The 24,507-nt window shown below is 32.7% G+C and overlaps 3 protein-coding genes and 1 long non-coding RNA gene across 9 annotated transcripts; 2 read left to right on the forward strand and 2 right to left on the reverse strand.

Moving 5' to 3' along the window:
* Nucleotides 1–312: 312 nt before the first annotated feature.
* On the forward strand, nucleotides 313–10,951 carry Rtf1 (RNA polymerase-associated protein Rtf1). Of its 2 annotated transcripts, none has more exons than XM_088194827.1 (17): nucleotides 313–427; nucleotides 673–994; nucleotides 1,560–1,673; nucleotides 5,248–5,374; nucleotides 5,442–5,561; nucleotides 5,619–5,812; nucleotides 5,911–6,012; nucleotides 7,060–7,223; nucleotides 7,435–7,709; nucleotides 7,786–7,891; nucleotides 7,960–8,091; nucleotides 8,154–8,282; nucleotides 8,349–8,461; nucleotides 8,524–8,692; nucleotides 8,953–9,129; nucleotides 9,200–9,308; nucleotides 9,367–10,951. In XM_088194827.1, the coding sequence occupies exons 1-17, from the start codon at nucleotides 365–367 to the stop codon at nucleotides 9,474–9,476; spliced, it is 2,526 nt and encodes an 841-aa protein (XP_088050953.1). In that variant the 5' UTR covers nucleotides 313–364; the 3' UTR covers nucleotides 9,477–10,951. The 2 variants fall into 2 exon arrangements, with proteins under 2 accessions (XP_088050953.1, XP_088050954.1); XM_088194828.1 differs by having other exon boundaries at nucleotides 7,078–7,223.
* Rcc1 (Regulator of chromosome condensation 1) lies at nucleotides 10,112–19,455 on the reverse strand. Of its 4 annotated transcripts, none has more exons than XM_088194830.1 (15): nucleotides 19,388–19,455; nucleotides 15,743–15,836; nucleotides 15,549–15,669; nucleotides 15,400–15,487; nucleotides 14,846–15,028; nucleotides 14,642–14,773; nucleotides 14,493–14,577; nucleotides 14,273–14,422; nucleotides 13,661–13,826; nucleotides 13,462–13,583; nucleotides 13,234–13,388; nucleotides 13,007–13,162; nucleotides 12,823–12,933; nucleotides 12,681–12,759; nucleotides 10,112–12,281 (listed from the first exon to the last, which is right to left on the reverse strand). In XM_088194830.1, the coding sequence occupies exons 2-15, from the start codon at nucleotides 15,828–15,830 to the stop codon at nucleotides 11,839–11,841; spliced, it is 2,079 nt and encodes a 692-aa protein (XP_088050956.1). In that variant the 5' UTR covers nucleotides 15,831–15,836; nucleotides 19,388–19,455; the 3' UTR covers nucleotides 10,112–11,838. The 4 variants fall into 4 exon arrangements, with proteins under 4 accessions (XP_088050956.1, XP_088050958.1, XP_088050955.1 ...); XM_088194832.1 differs by having other exon boundaries at nucleotides 12,677–12,759; XM_088194829.1 differs by having other exon boundaries at nucleotides 15,737–15,836.
* A 1,816-nt stretch (nucleotides 19,456–21,271) lies between these two features.
* On the forward strand, nucleotides 21,272–22,406 carry Glo1 (Glyoxalase 1). Of its 2 annotated transcripts, none has more exons than XM_088194972.1 (5): nucleotides 21,272–21,409; nucleotides 21,519–21,625; nucleotides 21,695–21,918; nucleotides 21,995–22,105; nucleotides 22,168–22,406. In XM_088194972.1, the coding sequence occupies exons 2-5, from the start codon at nucleotides 21,563–21,565 to the stop codon at nucleotides 22,304–22,306; spliced, it is 537 nt and encodes a 178-aa protein (XP_088051098.1). In that variant the 5' UTR covers nucleotides 21,272–21,409; nucleotides 21,519–21,562; the 3' UTR covers nucleotides 22,307–22,406. The 2 variants fall into 2 exon arrangements, with proteins under 2 accessions (XP_088051098.1, XP_088051097.1); XM_088194971.1 differs by having other exon boundaries at nucleotides 21,272–21,352.
* A 1,206-nt stretch (nucleotides 22,407–23,612) lies between these two features.
* LOC148231044 (uncharacterized) lies at nucleotides 23,613–24,418 on the reverse strand. The gene is made up of 3 exons (XR_015811157.1): nucleotides 24,222–24,418; nucleotides 23,973–24,131; nucleotides 23,613–23,892 (listed from the first exon to the last, which is right to left on the reverse strand). It is a non-coding gene; the product is annotated as an uncharacterized LOC148231044 (long non-coding RNA).
* Nucleotides 24,419–24,507: the final 89 nt, after the last annotated feature.

Genomic DNA, 24,507 nt, shown 5'->3' on the forward strand with positions numbered 1-24,507 from the left:
AGGTACGGAATTAAACGAATCATCGCATGAAAGTAAATTTGAAGGCTCTTAATTTTATAAATGTGGATTTTACAATATATAATTATTTTCAAAAAGAGAGAGAGAGAAAAAAGTAAAATTAATATTTAATCTAATTAAAAAATATTATTTTTATGTTCTGATAGTTAGTTTATTATTGTAATTTAATTAACATTTTAAATGCTTTAATTTTTTGAATTATGTCGAGTAATAATTTTATAACATGTAGCATATTTAAAAATAAATAACGTCGGACGTCGAAGTCGTAAGATCGCGCTTGTCGGCTATGACCTCAGTCGGCGTGCGTCGGGGGCGGCGACGGTGACAGCGCTCGCTGTTCTTCGAAATGGCCAAGCGCAAGGCTCTGATCGAGTCCGACTCCAGCGGTGACTGCTCGGATATCGATCAGGTATTTTTTTTCCTCCGAAGCTCCTCGCGAACGTCTCGATCAGGAGTTGGTTCCGATGACGCGTTACTTCTCGTCCTTTTGCATCGCTTTTCCCTATCGACGCGTCGACTGCGACGCGGTTTAAAATATATATTAAATATCCAAATATTAGTAAACAATCATGAAACGTCACAGTGTTATAATATTCACTTCCTTATTCTCACCGACGTCACGCACGCCTCTGACTATGTGATGTAATTTTTCAGCAATTTTTAAATTTGGCAAAGAAGAAGAAAAAAACTGGCAACACTCCACCGCGCCAAAAAAAAGCTTCCGAGTCCGAGAGCGACTCTGACTGGGGGGGCAAAGGCGGCGATAAGAATGTCCAGAAGAAGAAAATCACCAAGAAGAAAAACTCTAGGCAGAGCTTCTCATCGGCGTCGGAGGAAGACAGTAAAAAGTCGTCAGATAGCGACTCGGACGATAACTCCGACGATCAATCGTCCACCAAATCTCGAAGTCCACCTAGAAAACCGATCCCTAAGAAAAAGCCCACGGGACCCAACAACCATAGCGAGCAAGCTGAAAGTAAGCTACTTCGATCGAGTTGTTGAGTTTAAAAACCCACTATAAATTAGGTATATATCATTCAAATCTATTTAAGTAAACAGATATTAATACTATAAATAAAACAAACGAAATCAGGTTCAATAACAAACTCCATTATAGTATCATGCTTCAAAATATTTTCAACAAAAACATCGATAAGATGTTAGTTTCATACTAAGTTCTCTAAATAATAAAGGAGTGTGTGATTTTTAAACTAAAATTATATTACATATATATAACAAACAATTGCTTAAAAATAGAATAAGACTTCCTTCTCTTAGAAATCTGATTTATGGCAAATAATAAAAAGGTTACATTAATAAACTCACAATTAAGAGCACTTATAAATTTATACATAAAGCCAAAAAGAATGGCTTTCCGTAATCTGCTTTAGTTCAACTAAAGCCATTTAGCTTCTCAAAAAATAGCTGTTTATCTATAATAAAAATGATTTGATTGAGTATAATTATACATTTTGATGCTCAATGACTTGATTCACATCAATATTATACATGTATGTATATTAAATCGATATTATTTTCAGATAAGAACAAATCAAATAAAATACCTAGAAAAAAATCAACAGATAGCGTAAGTTCAAATAGTCGATCCAATAGAAATGCTAAAGAAAAAAACAACAATTCAGAACCTGAAGAAGGTATGTTTTATATTTTATTATTGAGTTTTAGTCTTTTTTATTATTTATTTTCCTCATACAAGATATGTCAATTTATTTCTAAGATAATACTACTTAACCCCTTTAACTGCGGCTGGTATTTTTTCACTTTGCAAATATGCGGTGGGCACCAATTCATACCATATTTTTTAAAAATATTATAGTTCAATAAATTGAAGTTTATTTTTAGCCTTGTATTATATAAAATAATCATATTATAAAGTTTCATGGCACTTTCAGGTACCCAATGCGTACTAGCAGTTTTCTAGATGGCATCTATAGATACCACCTGTGGTTAAAGGGTTAATAATCTAAAATATGTTCTCTTTTGACCAAAAAGCTGTCAATTTTTCAGCTATATTCTTTTAAAAATATGTAATTAAAATATTGTCAAAAAGCTCATTAATTAAAAAAATATATTTTTTATCAACGGATTGCTTACCCGCACAAAAAAAAACGCAATAAAGCCCAATACATTGTGTATCCTGTTCTGTTTCCCTCCACAGATCTACCTGTTTTTAAAAAGTACCATTCATTTGTAAACTAAAAAGGACCATATTTATGTCCTCGTATAACTTTTTTCATTACGAAGCGTGTAATATATAATAAAAATATAAGCAGATCTTTATATTTACGGTTTCTACAGTAAATAGCGAGTATAAATATAAATTGTAGATGCTAGAAATATTTCGTCAAATTAAATAGCCTTTGTACTCCAAAGACTTTTTCAAAAGTTTTTCAGTAACTGTGAAGTTATACAAAAGGGAAAAAATCATGTTTTGATAAATATAAACAGGGGGGGGGGGTTAAATTATGATGACTTCAATGTGTATATTGAACATTTATTTGACAAATTAATTTTTAAAATTAAGTGTGATACCTGTTTAAAACAATCCCTTAAAATAAAGCTAAATATCTTATCACAAATTTAACAATATTATGTACTTTCTTATTTTTCTTCGCGACTTTTGCAGTTCTGATTGCTGTTTAAATATACAGCCTTGGCCATAATAACGGGGCACCCCTTAAAATGCCGTGTAACTTTTTACAAGTGCAGAGTCTGACCTAAATATTTTAACTGGAATTCTGAACTATACGAAGGAATTTGTCTTTTTTAATTACTCACTTGAGTTTTTAAAAATGATTGCAGGTCTAATTGCTCAGTCATGCTTAAGTGACCGTTATGGTCAGTTGTGTGATTTCGGCCTTTATTTGTCGTTATAATTTTTTATACTAAATAAATTATTTTTAATATTGTATAAATATTTAAAAAATGCCAAAAGAACGCGAATTAAGTGAAGCTTAAAGGGCGAATATAATTTTATTGCAAGGACTGAATTTATCAGAAATTAGTAAACACATTAATTGTTCACGACACGCTGTTCAAAATGCTTTGAAACGGTTCACCGAATGTGGTTCTTATCAATTAAAGCTAAGAACTGTTGCCCAGGAAATTAAAATGTTGGTTTGCGAGTCCCTTAAAAATCGTTGAAAAACGTCTTTAAAGCTCGCAGCTGAAGTCTGCAAGCGGAGGGCCATCCATTTTTTCGCAGACGGTGAGAAGAAGGCTCAACGATGTGGCACTCAGAGGTTGTAAAGCCCGACACAAACTGTGTCTTTCAGAAATATATAAAACTCGAAGGTTAGAGTGGGCCCGAAAACCAAAATTGGACATCTGAAGATTAGGCAAAAGTCATTTGGTCCGATGTATCCAACTTGAAGGTAATTTTAAACTAAATATTGAAAATTTGATTAATTCAAAAATTTCTGATGCTATATTTTTTTTAAATAATCATATTTTTTCAACATTTTTTGTTTTTGGGAACCCTGGTGTAGTACACGTGTGTCGAAGAGTTGAAGAAGAATATTTAGTTGATTGCGTAGTACCCAAAGTCAAATATGATGGCGGAAGCGTTATGGTTTGAGGTTACTTGGCAGCAACAGGAGTAGGAAACCTGCACACATACGAGGGTAGTATAAATAGTGACATTTATATTTCAATGTTGGAAGCCATTTTAATGGATTCCTACTGGAAAATATATCATAGCACAGACCACGCTACCATTCAATTCCAGGAAGAAAACGCTCCCTGCCATACTTCGATTAAAAGCAGGGGTTGGTTTGCGTCAAAGGGACCTAAATCCTATAGAGCATTTATGTGCAAAATTAAAAGGAAAGGTTGCCCAACACAATTTCAAATCCAAAATTGAGCTGCGAGATAAATTACGGATGGAATGCAGAAAATTGTCTCCGCTCACCTCAAGTCATTAGTTGACAGCCAAAAAGGGTTGCAGCTGTGGGCCTACTAAATATTAAAAATAAGCTTAAAATAAATACTTTAAACAACCTTAATCGATTTTTTATTTATATTTTCATGATTTTTTACATTTATTGGTGTGCCCTATTAATATGCCCAAGGCTGTATATTTTAATATAATACCCAGAATATTAAAAAAAACCTTTACAGAAATAAAATATAAAGCCCGTAACAAGAAGGCTTCCGTATTTGCAACATAAATAATTTCCATATTTATAATTTCTTGGGGTATTTGTAATTTAATATAATATAATTCTTTAGAGCTTCATCTTATATATTCATATAAGTCATCATTTTCATCATGTTTAAATTAATTTTTTGAAATATAAATTAAAAAAATACTAAATTAAATATATTATTAACTAATAAATGATAAAACCATTGAAATGTAAGTATATTTCAAATAAGAATGAATTACTGCAGAAATACACAAGACGTTCACGGCGATACGTCATGACACAGACTTGTATCAAGCACCCAGGGCCGGCCCGAGGGGCAGGCAGTACAGGCGATCGCCTGGGGCGCTAGATCTTGTGGGGCGCCGTGACACCAAATAAAGGCGCAATTATCAAACAATATTGTTAAAGAATATAATCTGATATTTTTTTGTATACACTCTTTAGATTATGGTGTCAAATATACTATGTAATATTAAATTACTTTAATTTGAATTATATTTTTGCGCTCATGTAACGAGTTATTAAAGTATTATTAGGGTGGGGGGGGGGGCTCAAATTTAGTTTTTGCCTGGGGCGCTAAATAACCTAGGACCGACCCTGCAAGCACCTGCTGCAATCTGCCGAGCAATCCTAGGCAGAACATTTTTATTAAATCCAGATGTTTAATAAATAGTCATAGAATAAGAAATTTGCCTCTTTAAACCGTTACCTGATGTTTACAATAAAAATAATATTAATATAGATCTAAATTATTTAAAAAAAAACTTTAAATAATATGTCGAGCCTACCTCGGCATAGGAGTTGCTGGTGAAAAAAATCAAAATGGAGTCCACCTCGACATGAGTTCAAAGGGTTAAAATTTCATAATAGCATTTGTGCATAATTGGCTGCAGATAATGTGTTAAGTTAGCTGAGAGACTGATCACCTGTTAAATTTTGTGTGAACGATTTGGGATTATTGTATTAATTAACGTTTTGATATTGCAGTAAAAAAGACTAAAACTCAAGTATTATTAAATATGGTTTAATACATTTTATACAATAATCACCGTCTTTATAGGTGAAGTGTCCAGCAACTCATCTGATGATGAAAAAGACAAGAGAAAAGCTTCGCCGAAACAACATGCGGCGTCTAGTGGCTCAAACTCTAGTGACTTTGATACAGACAATTCAGAATTCAATGACGGGTGATCTTATAAAGATGTTTAGTAAATTTTTATTTATATCAAATTATTAATTTGATTTTTTTTATAGTTATGATGAAAATTTGATGGGAGACAGTGAAGATCGAGCACGCTTGAAAGGATTGTCGGAGAAGGAAAGAGAACAGGAGATATTCAAAAGAATCGAAAGACGAGAACTTATGAAAACGAGGTAAATAAAAAAATCATTATAATCGTTAGATATATATATAACACGATTGTTTTATAGATGGGAGATCGAGAGGAAATTGAGACTCGCTAAACGTAATAAGAAAGACGCTCCCGGCGGTCGGAGCCGACCGGCTCCGACTTCGAACAACGAAAAAGGTTTGACTACTTCCGTAGCGTTGGCGACGTCTTCCGTTCTAGAAAAACCGCTGACTTCCAGCGCCGATTTGCAACCCGATAGCGATTCACAAAACAGTAAGTTGAAGAAGTGTTTAATTTTTGTTTCCGAGGAAGACGCGACTGAAGGTTGTGCGATTGCAAGACACCCGTTATGTTATTTATTATTATTATAGGTAGAGGTGATGCGTCGAAAGACGCACGTGACTCCAAACAAACTTTAGACCAGAAGCAAACATATTTATCCGCCGTACAGAGAGATTTAGACGATTCTACGGGTAAATTTGTTCACGATCGATAGGAATGCTTTACTACTATACCGCTTTCTAATTATTAATTGCTTATCTTATTTTTTCATTTGTACTATAACATCATTTAACAGCTTTTCATTTTCGCCTATGTATATCAATTTAATTATAATCATTGGCAGGGGTGTTCAAGCGAACAACTTTAAAAATAAGGGCAAATTCATGGATCACCTAACGTCTTCAAGTAGTCACTGTTGAGCCTCACTAATATATTTATATTGCAATCAGCACATGATTTTATGTTTTTATGCATGATGGATGTTTATTATAAGTGTATATACATGTGACGCTTAGAATCAATAGCAGACGTGTCGCATTTACTTAGAGAGTAAAGAGCGAATAAATTTCGTATATAATCTAATATTTATATTTTTGTCAAATTTAATGAAAAATTATGAATATATTTTAATTTTGGACATGTCTTCAGTGTGTCTGAAGATGAAATTACTTTTTTAAAACCGTTAGTGTTACAAAACCGGCCTATGATCAGTTCTTTTTATATGTCTAGGTTTATTATTAATTAATGAAATGCAGGCGCGTACAGTGAGATACTTTCCCTTTTGCTCGCTTGCGTGTTAAGTCTCACTCACTCTCGTTACTTAACACACGAGCGAGCGAAAGGGAAAGTATCTCACCGTACTCACCTGATTAAATGTAAGATTTAAAAAAATTATACTCATTTGATTCTAGATGTCACATTTGTCTGATTTAGTATTTAGACACAAATTCGATACATATAATACATTTTTTTTAAAACAAATGTTAAAAATTCTTTATCTGTATTATATTGTATTTAAAAATGCTACTTTTAATGCATATATGTATAAAATTGTAGCAAAAAATGTAAAGAAACCATTAAAACTACATGTCTTATATTGAATCTAGATGTCACACATATCGGGAGCTCTTGAAAGAAATCTCTTAATATCTCTATTTCTTTCTAGTATCCTTTATGTACGACATTTGGTACATATTAATGTTGCGTTTAAATTAGAAATTAATTGCTAGCTATTTCAGGTGATTCTGACCCTAAAGAACGTCCCAAGGAAAGAAAGAGAACTGTAGACGACAGGAGAGTAAGCGCAATGGCCGCTTTAAGAGCTAAACGAGAAGGCAAACAGAGGCGAGAGCAAGACAATCAGTTAAGAAAAGAAGAGGAGAGACAAAAGCGAGAAGAACAAGTAAATATCTAAATTAGTGCATAACCGTTATCGTACAAGTAGTCAAAGTTACAACTAAACAAAAAAAGTATTAAATCAATAAAATATTTATTAGTTCATTTGTGATTAACTTCATGCAGTTCCATGGGGATCTGGGTGTTTATTGTATATTTAATAATTTATTGATTGATTTGACAATTGATCATTTATATTAATCGTTTGTAACGTTTAGGATAACGAGGGTGATGACTTAATCGGCGGTTCGAATAAACAGAGCGTAAAATTGAAGGCATCTGATATATACTCGGACGACTCAGGTTCGGATTCGGACGATAATAAATCACAAGGACGCGGACGATCTTCGGACAGCTCTCAGTCTTCGTCCGATTCGGACAGCGATAAAAAATCAGTGTCTTCGCAGCGGCCACGCGGAGCGAACAGCAGCGGTTCGAGCCGTCCCATGTTCATCACGACAAAAGAAGAACTTAGCAAAATTAGATTAAGCAGGTGTGTTTCGTATTATCTCACTCGCACATTGTAATCTATGTAAATAATCATTAATGGGGTTATTTATTCTGTTAAGATACAAAATGGAGCGATTTGTGCATTTACCGTTTTTTACGAGAGTCGTACAAGGCTGTTTTGTACGCATCGCTATAGGCAATAATAACGATAAGGCTGTGTATAGGGTAAGTGCTGTTTTAAAATCATTTTGCTGAAATTTATGTGCCTGATTATTTATTATATGCATATTAAGGTGGCGGAAATTGTAGACGTTTGCGAAACTGCTAAAATTTATCAACTGGGAAATACGCGAACGAATAAAGGTTTACGATTGCGTCACGGAGCTCAAGACAGAGTGTTCAGATTGGAGTTTATCTCAAATCAGGTACGTATATACATATATTTCCTATTGCCTTATTGATCGGTAATCATACATATGTTTTTAAGGACTTCTCTGAGAGCGAATATCTCAAATGGAAGGATACCTGTCAACAGGCGAATAGGAATTTACCGTCTCTAGAACATGTGCAGAATAAATTGCGTGATATTAAAGAAGCGTTGTCTTATGAATTTAAAGTATTGACCGAATCTTCTATGTTAATATTTTGTTTTATGTATTAACTTAAATTATGTTGTTCGTAGGAAGAAGATGTAGAAAAGATCATCAGAGAGAAAGATCGTTTCAGAACGCATCCGACTAATTATGCAATGAAAAAGTCTCAGCTGATGAAGGACCGCGACTCGGCTCTTTTGAGGTAATTCATCATTCAAATATATCTACGTCAGATTTAATCAAGCTTCGTTTTACGATTTAAAGGGGCGAAGAAACTCTGGCTACCGAGTTGAACGATGAAATTCAAGTGTTAGAAAAGCGAGCAAATCATTTGGATAAAGTGCGAACATCTTCTATTCAAAGCATATCTTATATTAATAATAGAAATAGGAAATTGAACGTGTTAGAAGCAGAAAAAGCCATAAAGGAAGAGGTAATTTATTTCATAATAATAATAAAACTATAAGCACATCTGCTCCATTATTCATTTTCATATCATTTTTCATCTCATTTTCATCACGAACATCGCATAATTATTTTGTTTGATGTTGAAAATTTGTGCTAGAACATAATTTGAGGTTACAGGGCTGTTCCGTATTAAGGTTTACGGACACAGTAGTATAAAATCTCATACATGTAATACATAATAAAAGTAAATCGATTTGTTGCTAAACAAAGTTTTGAATGATTCAGATTAAAGCAAATAAAGGAAAAAAGATAGACGATCCTTTTACGAGGAGATCGACAAAACCGGTGATGAACTTCAAGTCGTTTGCGGCAATGGAAATGAGCGAAGGAGGGGGAGATATTGAAAGGACGATCGAAGCGCAGTTGGTTAAGGAATTAGTTAAGGAAACGGCAAAAACACAGGTTTGTCGATTAATGAAGAAGGATTCGTCACATCGAACGATGCTCTCAAATATTAAACGATTTATTTTAGATCAACGATGATAAAAGGAAATCCGGCGACCAATCCAACAATCATGAGAATAATTTGTATTCTCTCCACGATTTCGAAATCAATATCGATTTAGAAGTTCCTATGCAAAGTGAGTTTTTTATTTTTATTAAAAGTGGAATTATTGTTATTTGATATTTTTGTTTTAGTTAATTCAGTAGGTTCAATGCCGAAACCTATAGTACCTAAGGTGAAGGACACCGGTCCGAAAAGGTCGTTGAATCTAGAAGATTATAAAAAGAAGCGAGGACTCATATAACACACTTAAATTGGACACGGACGTTTTTTGTAATATCCGACGGTATTCACATGTAAGGTTGTGCACGTGTTTCTTTAACACGTGCAAGATTTATGCTCAATATTTTATGCTTTTGAAACGCAATTTTATAGCATAGACTAATATAGAAACGTATTCTAAAAACGACGCATTTTTGTATGCGTGCGAATCGATTGGAAGCAATTATTATCAGACAGTACTTACCCAGAGACGTTTTAGTTGAGGCGTATACGTACATTTTTCTACCTCCTTCATGTGTAAATCTGCTATACGTTCTAATTAATTTCTAGTTAAATAAAATTTTCGTGATTGATTTTTTATAAATGCAAATAAAGCAATACAAGTACTATAAATATATATAATTATATTTAATAACGTAATGTATGTATCGCTCGTTTCGTGACCGTATTTATTTAACAAAACAGTTAGCCAATTGTCAATATATTTATATTGTTTGTTTTTAATTATATATATTATCTTGTACGATTCATATGCTTAGTTAGTTTCCGTGGCAGTGATGTATAGGACTTTTAAAACAATGTATAAAAAAAATAAAAACATATTTATTTTATGTTTTTTTTTTATTTTCGTCGAGGCAGTGAAAATTAAAAGGCAGATTTGTCAATTAATTAAATTTTATTACAAATTGACATGAACCAAATTTTACACAATTTCAACTGAAGTTCGATTCTAAAACGTCAACTATTCAAATTTATCATCCTAACAATAAAATACTTCACACTACACAAAACTACTTATATGACAAAACGGAGACAATTTCAATAGCGGTGAAAAGAAACAGTAATAAAGTTTGGCTATGTCGTATAAATACATTATAGCAATGTATATCAGTATAACTATCAAACGATACAAACTAAGTTTAAGAGTTAAACACATTCTATTTGGAAAATTGTAACAAATATTTCATATAATATAAAAAAATATAGACAACGTACGCAATCGTGGATTAGTTGTATTTAGTTATGAGAATCAAAGCGAGCCGGAATTATCAAACACGTTTCAATTTTTAAACACTGCAATGGACAGATTGTTCGTGAATGGGAAACGATAAATGGAATTATTCAACGGATATAAATATAAAAAAATCCAATTATATGCAGCTTGAAGAAAGTTTCAATAATTTGTTTACCTATAACTTAAATTACATTCAAATCAAGACACTGAAAATCTGAAGCAACAATTGATTATCTCCAAAGTTTTGCTAATATTAAAAAAAACATTGAAAAGTTGTTAACACATGTTTGACTGCACTGTCAATTTACACTTTTTTTTACAAATTTAATCTATGATGTAATTTTCTAATTCACATACATTTAATTGGATATATACATCTTAAATTCGAAGATTCGATTTTAAACCTAATTTATTATCTAGTTGTTTAAATTTCATTCAAACTTTCAAATTCAATGTCGAGCCCTGGATCTACTTTTGAAACCGTACATTCCATATCAAACAGGCTCAACATAAATAGCCTCACCAAAATAATATGCATAAAAAGAAAATTTTAAATATGGCACGTTGCACTATTGCCGGCGTAAAATAACAAGATGAATAGGATCACTACGTAACGTTGCTAATTTGTACTTGTAATTTTCGTTTACGCTTCACGATATTTTGAAAGAATGTACAGATAATTCAGTGTCAAAATTTATAAAACACGCATGATTTTTTGTTAATATATATTTATGTACAATTTGAAAGAGGAGAATATATATTATGGAAAAAGTACATAAGTCTAAGATAATAAAAAAAAAACAATGTAAAATTTTGTCACATCCACGAGGATCGCAACGTTTCAGATAGCATTCATTCACATATTTTTATTTTATTTATAAATACAAGTGTACAACATACACGAGAATTTGCGCGTGCGCATTCGAATAAAAAAATATAAACTCTCTTTCTAACAGTAATGAACACATACGCTCCTAGTATGATAACCGAACCCCATGTGCGAAAAATTACTTACCCTGTATAAAAACTATCATGGAGTACACAAAAAATATTATTTTTTATACATCGTTTTTAATAAATAGATCTTAGTGTTTTTAATTTTTTTTTCATTTTAGTATAAAATAAGTTAATTATAAATTAAAGGTTTTAAAGCGTTACGAAGCCGACTCAAATCAAACATTCGGAAAGGCGACAGTCAGGGCATTAACAATCAGAAAGAGTAAGTTTCTTCGATCGTCGCGTACAACGGGGCGCGCTATGAACGTAAACGACGGAATGCAAAGCTGTCCAAAACGTGCGATGGTGATAAATCAAAGGCCAAAATGCTAAAATTTACTTAAGTTATAATTAAAACTACGATAAGCGACCCTTACGATACAGCATCAACTTCTGATTTTGTCACATCGCCTTCAGTCTTCTCGTCGGCTTGCACCTCTGACGGTACACACTTCTTGTCTACGGCGGCCTCCTCCATCGGCATACTCTCGACGGCGTTGACTTTGTCGCTTTCCGGCAGCTCATCTGCAATCGACGGTTCTTCGTTGCCATTCGATAAAACCTCGTTTTTGCGTTCAATCTCAGGTGTTGCATCGGATTTTTTTTCTTTACTATCGATCTCCGCAGTCTCGGCGACTACAGTAGCGGGGATTTCCTCCACGTCGACTTCCATTTTGTTGTCTGTTTCCTCTTGTTTATCCGTTGTCCCTTCAGTGTTCACTTTCAAGCGCTTCAATTCAGGTTCCTCATCCTCGCTTGGTTCTCGTTTTGATTTTTGGTTGGTCGACGACTTCTGGGATGGCTTTTCTTCTTCTTCTGTAATAAGATAAAGCAATAATTTAATAAAAATGTAAACATATATCAATAATGATCCACTTTTTAGCGCACTAAGCATTGATTTAGATAAAGCGTGCCACATAACATTTGATTACAGCAAGTTACATATATACCATCAAAACAACCAATTTATAGAATAATGATAAAACATATATTTTTTAGCATTAATGATTGAATGCCACCAGATGCCTTAATTTTATTAGTGATTATAAAATGAATTATTAGAAATCTTTAGACGTGCATTATTTATGATTGAGATTAGTGATTCATTATTTATCCATTGCTTTCTACATACATTAAAGCATAATCTACTTTTGCTATAATCTCATTCATGATAAGCAAAACAAAAAAGCAAGCGTTTAATGGAAACATACATACGGGTGCCACCTGTTTGTGCTTTTTCCTCCTCTTTCTTATCTTCGGCTTCTTCCACAGTCGCTAGACCTCCGTTTTGTTTCTATAAAATTATCACATTGTTACATACGCATTAATAAAAACATATTATGTATAGGAAACGTACGGTTTTTGACGATTTCGTCGCTTTTGAAGATTCGGTTGAAGCTGTCGACGATACGGAAGCTTTACGTCCTCTTCTGCCGACTGCCTTTTTGGGCTTCTCTTCTTTTTTAGGCTATATAAATATATATCGGACATTAATTAATATATGAAATTCTCATTATATTTATATATTATTATTGCAGTACCTCAGCTTCTACACTATCCACTTCCATTTCTTCAACTTTGTCGGCCTTTACCTTTTCTTTATCTACACCTGTTTCTTCGTCTTCTTTGGACGTAGTTTGTGGATCACTTGATGCAGTTTCATGATCAGAAATATCTTCTTCTTGTTTTAATGAGGCCTATTAAAAAAAAGAAGATTTAACAAGATGACTCAGTAACTGGCATTAAATTTATCAATTTTATTATTTACCACGAGCAACACTGTGTGTTGACCGCCAGCACTAATGTTGAGCCCAGAACGGCCTTCCAGCTGTTTGGATCTGAGCAAATGGGGTTCGGCTTCGTCTTCTTCCTTTCCGGTTCCCAATTGACCGGATGTTCCCATACCCCAAGCGTATACATCACCTAAAAATATTTTATATTAATAAATGAAGAATTATCAATATACATTTTCAGTAAACATTGAATGAAATGTTACCGTTATCGGTGACAGCAAAGGAAGCGGCAGTTCCGCATGCAATATTGATGCACTTTTTATCCTTGAGGGACGGAATGGGAGTGAGATCGATGGCATCCTCACATCCTTCACCGAGACCCAATCTGATCGACATAAATAGAAATAAAATTATAGATTTGATCAATTGATTTATAGTAATAAAAGCAACCTTTTAACTAACCTTCCATATTCTCTGCGGCCGAGAGCATAGCACACTCCATCAGCATCCAAAGCTATGGTATGATGAGCGCCCCCGATGATCTTCGTCCACTTCACCTCCTTCAATGCTGAAAATGCTTCGCTGATGACTGGAGTGAAGACAGTCTGTGGTTTACCTTTACGGGCACCTATGAAAAAAAAAACAGATTCTAATATACCCATTGCAATATCTTTCGTCTATACTTATTATGAACAAATATATTTTCTATAGATTCCAGTAGCAAATGAATGTTTTTCTTAAATTTACGATTGAAAAAACTAGTCATTTTTATCTGTATATAAGTACACATTTATGGGTACAAATTTTTTGGTTTGATTAATAATACTAAAATGTATAAATTAATCAATATTGTACTGGTTTGCATAAAAGAGCGGAAATGGAAAAGATAAGATAATGTCATTTTTCGACATGATCTATTTTGTGATAAATAAATGTGTGCAGTAATAATATTTAACTACAAATTGCGAAGAATAGATTGTAACTTTTCATGTTTTTAAATGTATCGACCATTTCAAATGCGAAATATTTATTGTCTTAATTATTGATATTTTCATATCTTCATAGCATACATACCTATTTGCTGATAATTGTTGAGACCCCAGACATAGACATCTCCTTTATTCGACGCACGAGCAAATGTGCAATGCGTTCCAGCCCAGAGCATGTCAAACTCAATCTTGGCACTGGCGCGGAACTGGAGAGGTGCGGGAATCAGCAGCGGATCTGAAAATGTAACACAAGTTTTACCAAGAGTATTTTTCCACGTATCTAAATTATAATGAATTTAGTTTACTTAATCCGAGACGGCTGTGTCGATCGCAAGAACGAGCCGTAACTCTTCCGAGTTGGCCTTGCTCGGCGCATCCGCAAGTATAAATCTGAAGGAATATGACGATTACAAAATATCCGGACAATGAAATAAATTAAAGCCAAAAATCTCACCTGTCCAGATTCAGTCAACATAGCCAAGTGATCGCCGCCTGAAGCGATTTGAATGACTTTATGACCAGGTAGCATTTCGACTGGAACGCGCTCATTTCCCTTCATTGTCAGACCCATATTTCCATGAGAATCCTATACAAGTATAATTTTTGATGAGACATCGAAAATCATATGAGTATGGAAGATTTAAAATAAACAACATACTCTGAAAGATCCCCATGCGTAAACTTGGCCATTCTGGAGCAGAGCCGCAGTGTGACTGTCGCCTGCTGAAATTTTGATGACCTTGCCGGGTAGTTTCACTTTACCGGGGATCCATTCGTTAGTGTTGCCCTCAGCGGTGTTGCGACCGAGAGCTCCTTCGTCATTACATCCGAACGTCCAAACCTACAAGAGTTGATAAGTTAGTAACTAATGATATTAAATACTCGGTAAGTTATAGCCAATTGATTACACTACGTTGAGTTAAAAAAAACATAATTTTTATCGACATAGTTCGTTGTCAAGTGACAATATGATGCCTTCGTTTATATTCCTGTATAGATTATTTCATAATTCGATTCTATAGATATTATTATTTTTGAGAAAAATTGTATTTTTACAATATATTTATGTTTCGGTGAAAAATTCATCGATATCAGAGTTCACTTCTCATGCCTGACCTTTACACGAATAAACATTGAACTTATACAAGTAACAACAAATACAACGAACTCTTATTTACAAAAGATTTTTTTAAATTTAATTATTATACTTACATCTCCCTTCCTGTCGATGCAAACAGTGTGCATTCCTCCAGCGCAGATATCGACAATCGCACTTCCCAACGCACTCACGACAGTGAACCTATAATAATATTACATAACATAATAGTTGCAACGTATAATCTTTTTTTATATATATATACCTGGATTTCTCAACAGAATCTTCCCCAAGGCCGAGTTGTCCCACATCGCCTTGACCGCAAGTGAAAACTTCACCCAACTTGGTCAAAGCGGCCGGTTCTTCAACAGCCTTAGCGGCGGCTGCTAAAAGTTTAATACAATTTAGAAGACTGTAAAAGTTACATATAATTAAAGTATTATAGTAGTTTACCAATACCATTTTTTCTCTTCAGCTTGGATGGCCCCGCAGCAGCTTTGGGGTCTGCTTTAGCAGCGGCACGCTTCACTCCTCTTGCAGCTGGCATTTTATACTATAGAAATATATTTTTGTGTTATAATTTGAAGATTCTCGTGTGACAGTTAGATAACAACACATCTGCTATCGAAAAAGTTATGGGAAAAATGCAAAATTTCCTTTTCAATAAATTGCTTTTTGGTAGTCTGCTGTAGTAGTAGTTTGATGACATTTTCACTACAGCACTGTCTCTTTTTACTTTATTTTGGGTGTTTATAATTCGGGTACTAATAAGTGAAACTATTTATATTTCCGCAAACTGTACAGAGCCAATTACCCAATGAACAGGGAAATCTGAACTTAATTAAAAAGAGGAGACAAACTAGGTTTATTGCCACACTAATGAAATGCAAGTATCTCTCGAATAAGTTGGCTATGATAAAAAAGTGAGAAAACCTGTGTCAATAATTGATTATACAAAACACATGATAGGGGTAGAGTAGATATCAATATGTTTCTCTGTATATTTTTTGGGAGTTGGAGAAGCGAGTGCGATGGAGCTCATATTATAATGAGCAATAAATATAAGATACAATGATCAAAAACATAAATTTATGCAGTAAGTTCTGAAGATTACTTGTGATTTTTGGAAAGGTTAAGCTCAAAAGAGAGGATGTTCTTTAAACGACGTTGATTAGTATAACAACCAATGTATGAGAAATTCCACCAATTTATCATAATAAATTATGATAATGCAATTACTATTTAGTATGTTTTGTCAGAAGAGTGTTTTACTTTGTAATACATGCAATAGTCAATGGTTTACACCAAAAATTTACACAATAATAATAATAGAATATTGTGAAAAAAAAAAAACATTAAAACAATATATTACTGTACATTTTAAATATTAAAAAAGTTGGTCACCCTAATTTGTTAGTGTATTGCAAAAACGCAGCCATTGATCATAATCATTGAAAACTTGAAACTTAAAAGTTTGACGGAGCGCATATGCAGTAAATTAAAAATTATAGAGATATAGAAAAAGCCTTTGACATAATACAATGGTTTGATTCATAATTAAAAAAAATTCAAGTTCTCAGAACTCAAGTCATAACACATTAACGGAACAAAATAAATATTCGAAGAATAAAAATTCGTAAAAGTTGTCATCTCGTCTTCAGAATGTGCAGGTATAAACTGTTTTATGGTAGGGTCTGAGTAACCGGTCCCCGTTGAAGATGAAAACAAACAGTTTCAAATTGGATATGAAAATTTGAAATCTTTCGTTCGGATGAAAGACAAAGTTACATGTTTAATTTGCATGACTACTTCAACATTAAAATCATACAATTTGAGTATGCATTATGAACAAAAACATGACGTTTTAAAAAAATATACTCGCCGTAACAGAAAACTCGAAATTTTTAGAGTTTTTCATTTGCCATTGCTTTTTGCACCTTGAAAATTTAATATAAATCATGTGATGTCAGTTGTTAAAACAGTAAATGCAATAAAAAACAATTCTTTGAAGCATAGTCAGTTTCAAGATTATCTTCAGGAACTGGAATTTGAGTACAACGATTTAATTTTTTACTAGAAAATTTAACGGTCAAGTTACGGAAAACGCTTAAAAAATTTTGAATCTGAAGGAAGAAATTAAAATTTGTATAAATGAAAAGGACCAGAATGAATTGAATTATACGATGAACAATGGCTTTTGAATTTATGTTTTCTTACAGACAACACAATGAAATTAAACAAACTTAACAGGCAGCTTCGAGGTGAAAACAAATTGAACACAGATTGTTATCAAGATATAAAAGCATTTATAGCAAAACTCAACTTTATTAGTTAGTTGAAATCGAAAGGTAGTCCATTTTCCAATAGTAACAAAAACATTTTTCTAAATATGCGCAAGAAATTATTAATTTATTACGAGAATTTCAGGAGATTTTTATATTTAAAGGATTACGAGAATATGTTCAATGTGTTTTCATAAAAAAAAACTCCGACAAATTTGTAGATGGAGTTATTAAACCTCAAGTCATTCTCTAAATTGAAATATATGTTTGAGTTTAATGACAAAGTTCAGTTTTATAAGAAATATGTATGCAATGACAAATTCCCGAACTTAACACTAGATTTATGGAGCCCAGTAAATTGCTGGGAGAGTACATTTTTTGTTTTTTGTTATGACTTTTTATATTTGAACATTTTTATTTTCGAAAACTTGTTATTTTTGAAAATGGTCACTATATATCATCTATTTTTAATGATACCCGCCAAATTCAATGGTTTATATCTTTAAATCCAGTGTTAAAAAAATTGGCCATAAGCATTACAGCTGCAATTGGAACAACCTGTTTGTGCAAATCTTTTTTCTTAAAATAAAAGATAATTAAATCTAAGAGACGTAATAAATGACAACAATTTAAAAATTCGATTAGTGTGCAACGATCAAAAAAACTTGCTATTATTAAAAATTAATTTTTTTTCCCCAATAACAGAGATCTAATAATAAGTGTCTTTTTGTACTAAAAAATAGTTTGTAAATGACTTTTAATTTTATGCGACTCACATAAAATAATTTTAACCAATATCATATTTTTTTCTGTTAATTTTGCGTTGCGCAAAAGACAAAAATATAGAAACAGGTATTAGCTAGGGTATCTATCCATCAATAATTCAAAGGGTACTTTAGAGCTTGCCGCAATTGCGACCCTTAGTTTGATATTTAATAGAAAAACAATTTTACTATGCAAACAACTAATCAAACCAATAAAAATATTTTTTTCAAAATTGCAAGTCATCAAAAATGAAAGAACAAAATAATCTACAATAAACATTTTAACGCGAATTATAAGGTACTTAGAAATATATTCTAAAACTAACCGTTGTTTTTGGGTTTGAACATAAAAACTATATAAACAAATAAATATTTTTTTAGAATAAATTTGACTCCGGATAACTAATTATAATATCAACAGAATAAATATATATAAAAAATATTTTTAATATTACGATAAATCATTGAATATCAAACTGTGCAACAATTCTTCATCTTTAATTAGTACGGATAATCGAGATTCTACTGTATACATTTTTGAATTGGTAATAAAAATATGTGTATATATATATATAAAAAATAATGAAGGAAAAATAACAAAAACAAAGATGGCGGCCAACGAAAATGAAAAATGGACGTTAAAGCGCATATCGAACGCAGTACAACGCCAGAGACTTTAACCTCAAATTGTCGATAACGCGAAAAACGTCGCAAAAAGAAAGCGTCGCTAAATCGAGCGTGCGACGGTATCGGCCTTCGCCGGAGTCCCGACCGATTCGCAATTTCAGGTTAGCGGGCAGCGGAGGAGGCGAAGAGGCCGAAGAGAGCGAAGGGGTCTCCACCGTGCGGACGGCGCTCCAAGCGCGGCTACAGCTAGTGCTACGTAAAAGTGGAGATTCGGCGATCGCAAGTCCGGCGGCGGGAAAAGAGCGAACGCGCCAAAAGCGCGAAAGCGCGCAGCGACCTCTATGACTAGCCCCCCTGGCGTCGGCCTTCGTCGCGGAACTTCCCAGGCGACCCCCGATGGGACCGAACCCCCGCGGAAGGGGCAAACTCACCGGAATTCAGCAGAAGGCGGCCGCGGCCAAAATGCAACGCCGACACGAAGCGCCTTTGACTGTGGTCTAGACACATCCGTTTTTAGCCATGACCCTTCTCCAAATTGCTCTTCCCTTTATTTTATTCATTATCGTATATTTATCAACAAAATAAATGAAGAGAAACGTTACGTTCATATCCAATAGATTCGCAGTGAAAATAACCAATTTAAACTTTAATTAAAATTGGCAACCAAAATGTAGTTATATCTGAGCGCGACAATTGATAATAAATACGATTTTTTTATCAATACTTTATGCCATTTTTTAACATAAAAAATAGTTCATTAGGAAACGGCACATGTATTGTACCCATATATCTGTAATTAGCTACAATTGAACAATTATTTTTTACTAGGTAGTATGATAGTATACATATGTCATGTGTTAAAAGGTTGAGAAAAATCTTATATAATAATATATTGAAATGTATACAAGTAATTTATTTTATTTTATTGGATAGTGTGAAATATAACATATTTTTGGACGCTAATAAGCTAACCGTGTTACCTGCTCAGACACAATATACTGCTTATCTATACTATAAAACAAAAAATACACGTGTCTGTCTACCACAAGAACTCTTCCCAGGCGGTGAACTGTAGCGATATGACATTTTAACATGTCATTCTGGCTGCCATTTCTAGGTCAACTGGTTAAACTATACTATTTTCAACTTTTAAGTTGAAAGTTGAATTTAACAGCGACGTGCTGACGATTGATTACGTGCTACTGAAATACATAAAGTGAATGGACTAGAAATATTATTCATAGCCAAGTATTGAACTAAATTTTTAATAACAAGATGAATAAAAGTAATTATAATGATTAAAGAACAAGTTTGAATCAATCTATCCGAAGCGAAACCGGATATTAAAAATTAGTATATTTATAATATGTATCAGTTAAATAAATAACTAATTTTTGTTTTAATAATATCAAGACATTCATTCAAAACACGATAACTGACATAACTGTAGTTTCAAGTTTTATTTTACTTTAAATTTATTTTTTATTTTTTTAAGAAACCTGTAGTTAATTGCAACACTAAAGGTGAAAGCATTACACGCATTATGGAAGAGAACAGTCTCAGCCATCACATTAGAAAAAAGGTTTTCTCTCCGTACTGTAAATGGTACGTATAGCCATTTTAATATTATGTTTATATTCCGAACATCCAGAATCAATAGTCAATACACATGTTAACTATACAGCTTAATAAAATATTTCCTTAATTAATATATTTGACTGCAAAATAAAAATGAAAATAACACGGTTCTACATTTTCTAGCTATCGATAAATACAACCATGTTCATTCGAAAGAACACACGAAACTTATGTAGTCTAGTGCAGGAGCTCTTAATTACAGGGGGGGGGGGAGTTCAGCTGTATCTGAATATGTATTCAGATATCATATTTTGAGTCAGACAATCCTGGAATGGGTATTAAGTGTGGTGGTTATATTAACTCATTTTCGACAGTTATGTAAGTTAACACGTTCTTGCCTCAAGGTCTTCATATATTATATATTCATATGCTACACTTTCATGCTGCTGTTTATTAAAATATATTTTAATTCCTCAATTTAAAACGCAATTTTCTCCCAACGCGGCTAAATAAGCAGTTTAAATTAAAAATTACTTTTGTAAAAATATCAACCGTATTGAGAAATACCAATTACAGATTTTTTAGATAGAGTTTCGAATTAATGAAAATAAGTTACAAGTTGTTAAAATTGTAGAATTATCCTTTTTGTAGTGTTATTACTATTGTGCCAATGTTAATATGATAATTACATAATTAAAGGTTATATTCGAATTATACTCGACTACGGTGCATTTTTTATTGCCGCTCTGTTGCCTGACCTTGTGGTTGTCACACGCGTTCGTATGGTTTCGCGTTGAAAGTTTTTGTTTATTATCAAGGTATCTAAATATTTTTCGATCAATAACATGCATGTATATAACTCTCAATTCAATTGTGTAAATATTGTACTTTTTATATCTATAATTAAACATTGCGATAAGGTTATTTTTATGTAATACGTTTATCGCTCGAAGTGCTACATCTTTTAATTTATTAACACTCCAGATAGTCGTAAATTTGATAAACTTCACATTTACTCATTCACAAAGATGTCCGCTTTAACCGATGTCGAAGCCGACGCACTTTGTAAAGAATCAGATGGGTCCACAAAGGTAGTTCAACTATTTATAACTACTATATGATAATATTGATATGATTTGTAAATATATTTTTTAATTCAGGATTTCATTTTCCAACAAACCATGTATCGAATCAAAGATCCGCGTAAAAGTCTTCCGTTCTACACGGAGGTTTTAGGAATGCGCTTATTAAAAAAGATAGACTTTGAAGAGATGAAGTTCTCTTTGTATTTCATGGCTTATGAAAACAAAGAAGATATTCCACTTGATAAAACTAAAAGAACTGAATGGACCCTGAGTAGAAAAGCAACATTGGAATTGACACAGTCGGTCTTAATATATTTGTATAGTAAATGTCTGACGTATATGCATATATTATAAAATATAATGGTGATATTTTAGTAATTGGGGTACTGAAAGTGATGATTCTACATATCATACAGGCAATACGGATCCTAGGGGATACGGCCATATAGGACTTATGGTACCGGATGTCGAAGCCGCTTGTGAAAGGTACCGTGAAGTAAATATGTCTTTGTAACGTAACAAACTTTACGCTTCTAATACTTTTGCAGGTTTGAGAAAATGGGAGTCAGCTTTGTAAAGCGGCCCGGAGATGGAAAAATGAAAGGAATAGCGTTTATTAAAGATCCTGATGGTTATTGGATTGAAATTTTTAATGCCTCTAAGGCTGTCGCCATGATCGGAAAATAATCAATGGAGACAATTAAAGAATATTTTATAAATAAACATATTCATACGTAATCAACATTTTATACAAACATATCCTTGAAAATATATTCTATTCAACTGATTGATTCTTATTATTATTCGGTTTATACTTAAAGTTCAACATATTTCAAAATTGTTCCAAATGCCCTTTGATGTATAACAAAACTATTTTTCACTATCCTTATCTGTCTAATTGTACGACAAAATTTGCGATTAGATTAAAATACGTTTTATTTTCCTTAACATAAGTAGTATTTATATTTGATTTCTGAGTAATTCCAATAATTATTACTTATTAAGTTATATATGATTATATTCATTAAAATTTATCATCATTATTCTAATAGTATTAAATTATGTTTATTTTACTAACCGTATTCAGTTATTGATAAATAATCTCCGGTTTCAATCCTTCTTCGACCACATTAAATAAATATTCAATATACTTGATTGTATTCTATACAATGAATGTGCAAGTATATGATAACTGTTCAAACAATCTTATTAAATCAAACTAACCGTGCATGTAACTAGTAAGGTTTCTAAACATACGTGAGAAAAAAGCTTGTTTAATGTAAAAAACCTTCATTATAATTAAAAATAATAATATGAAGTTATCCTAATGAAAGCATAAAAATAATATGTTTTAAACAACTTTTGTGAAATCAAAATTTTCTGATACAAAAATGTTTTTTTGATAACCATGCAAAAGGCATTAGAGCCTGCATCTACATTTATATTATATGTGCTTATTCTATCAGGTGCTACGGAACTTTACTTTGTAACAATATAATATAATTACTAGGGCATTGGATTATGTTAACACTATCTGGAAGCGATTCATCGAAATTTTATTAAGAAATTATTAACTGACACTCATATAACATAACAGATAAATCTGAGGTGATTAATTAGAATTATATTATAATATGTAGACTTTGATGCAATGACTAATATAATGTGGCTATAATGGTCCATTGGTAGAGTCCGGACTAGTAATACTAGAGACTATCTTCAAGTTTTGTTACACACATTCTGTGAATTCGTTAGGCTCCCATTTGTTTTGTTACAGCGATAGATTTACAACTATTATATTAATTATTATACTACCGATCCATCGTGTTGGCTTTCTAGAGATAAAATTGGAAAAAGTTTGTATTATTTTTTTTGAATATGTATTTACATATATACACAGACTTGGCCATAATAATGGGGCACTCCAATAAATGTGTTATATCTTAAAAAATCATGAAAATATATATAAAAAATCTATCGAGGTTGTTTAAAGTGTTTATTTAAAGCTTATTTTTTAATATTTATTAGTCCCACTGCTGCAAACCTTTTTGACATACTGTCAACTAATGACTTGCAGGTGGACGAAGACAATTTTCTCCATTCTGTCTGCGATTTTTCCCTCAGCTCAATTTTGGGTGTTTAGGATTTAGATCTGGTGACTGTCCTGATCATTCTAAAAGCGTCAAACTATGATGCAAACCAACCCCTGCTTTTTCGCGAAGTGTGGCACGGAGCGTTGTCTTGCTGGAATCAGATGGTAGCGTGGTCTGTGCCTGGAATGGAAATATTTTTCTATAAGAATCCATATAAGTGGATTCCAATATTGAAACATAAATTTCACTATTCACACTACCTTCGCAAGTGTACAGGTTTCCTACCCCTGCTGCTATCATGCAACTCCAGTCTATTTAGCACTTCCGTTAAAATATTTGACTTTGGGTACTACGCAATCAGCTAGATATTTTTCTCTGACTCTTCGACGCACGTATACTACACCAGGACCTTCAAAACTCTGAAAAAGTATGATTATTAAAAAAATATTGCTTCAGAAATTTTAGAATAAACCAAGTTTTTATAATAACCAATATTAGTTTAAAATTACCTCAAAATTAGATTCATCGGACCAAATGACTTTCGCACAATCTTCAGATGTACAATCTCGGTGTTTACGTGCCTTCTAACCTTCAAGTTTTATTTATTTATGAAAGCCACGGTTTGTGTCGAGCTTTATAACTTCTGAGTCCTCTGCTTATCGTCCGCGAAGAAATGAATGGCCATTCTTCCAGAGACGTTTTTTGACTATTTTTAAGGGACTTATATATAAATAATATATATATATATATACATATGTATTATTTTTTTATTTATTTTGTGTGAAATGGGCCGAA

The sequence above is a fragment of the Plectrocnemia conspersa genome, unplaced genomic scaffold (genome assembly GCF_051122295.1).
Source record: "Plectrocnemia conspersa isolate PC_06_02 unplaced genomic scaffold, ASM5112229v1 ptg000010l, whole genome shotgun sequence".
In the NCBI taxonomy this organism is placed as follows: domain Eukaryota; kingdom Metazoa; phylum Arthropoda; class Insecta; order Trichoptera; family Polycentropodidae; genus Plectrocnemia; species Plectrocnemia conspersa.

Coding starts and splice junctions, on each gene's coding strand:
- Rcc1 (XM_088194829.1), bottom strand. CDS start 15,830: ATGCCAGCTGCAAGAGGAGTGAAGCGTGCCGCTGCTAAAGCAGACCCC. Junction 15,488..15,548: donor GATTCTGTTGAGAAATCCAG/GTATATATATAT, acceptor ATATTATTATAG/GTTCACTGTCGTGAGTGCGT. Junction 13,163..13,233: donor AACACACAGTGTTGCTCGTG/GTAAATAATAAA, acceptor TTTTTTTAATAG/GCCTCATTAAAACAAGAAGA.
- Glo1 (XM_088194972.1), top strand. CDS start 21,563: ATGTCCGCTTTAACCGATGTCGAAGCCGACGCACTTTGTAAAGAATCA. Junction 21,626..21,694: donor AATCAGATGGGTCCACAAAG/GTAGTTCAACTA, acceptor TTTTTAATTCAG/GATTTCATTTTCCAACAAAC. Junction 22,106..22,167: donor GTCGAAGCCGCTTGTGAAAG/GTACCGTGAAGT, acceptor ATACTTTTGCAG/GTTTGAGAAAATGGGAGTCA.
- Rtf1 (XM_088194827.1), top strand. CDS start 365: ATGGCCAAGCGCAAGGCTCTGATCGAGTCCGACTCCAGCGGTGACTGC. Junction 7,710..7,785: donor AGCAAAATTAGATTAAGCAG/GTGTGTTTCGTA, acceptor TATTCTGTTAAG/ATACAAAATGGAGCGATTTG. Junction 9,309..9,366: donor TTTAGAAGTTCCTATGCAAA/GTGAGTTTTTTA, acceptor TTTTTGTTTTAG/TTAATTCAGTAGGTTCAATG.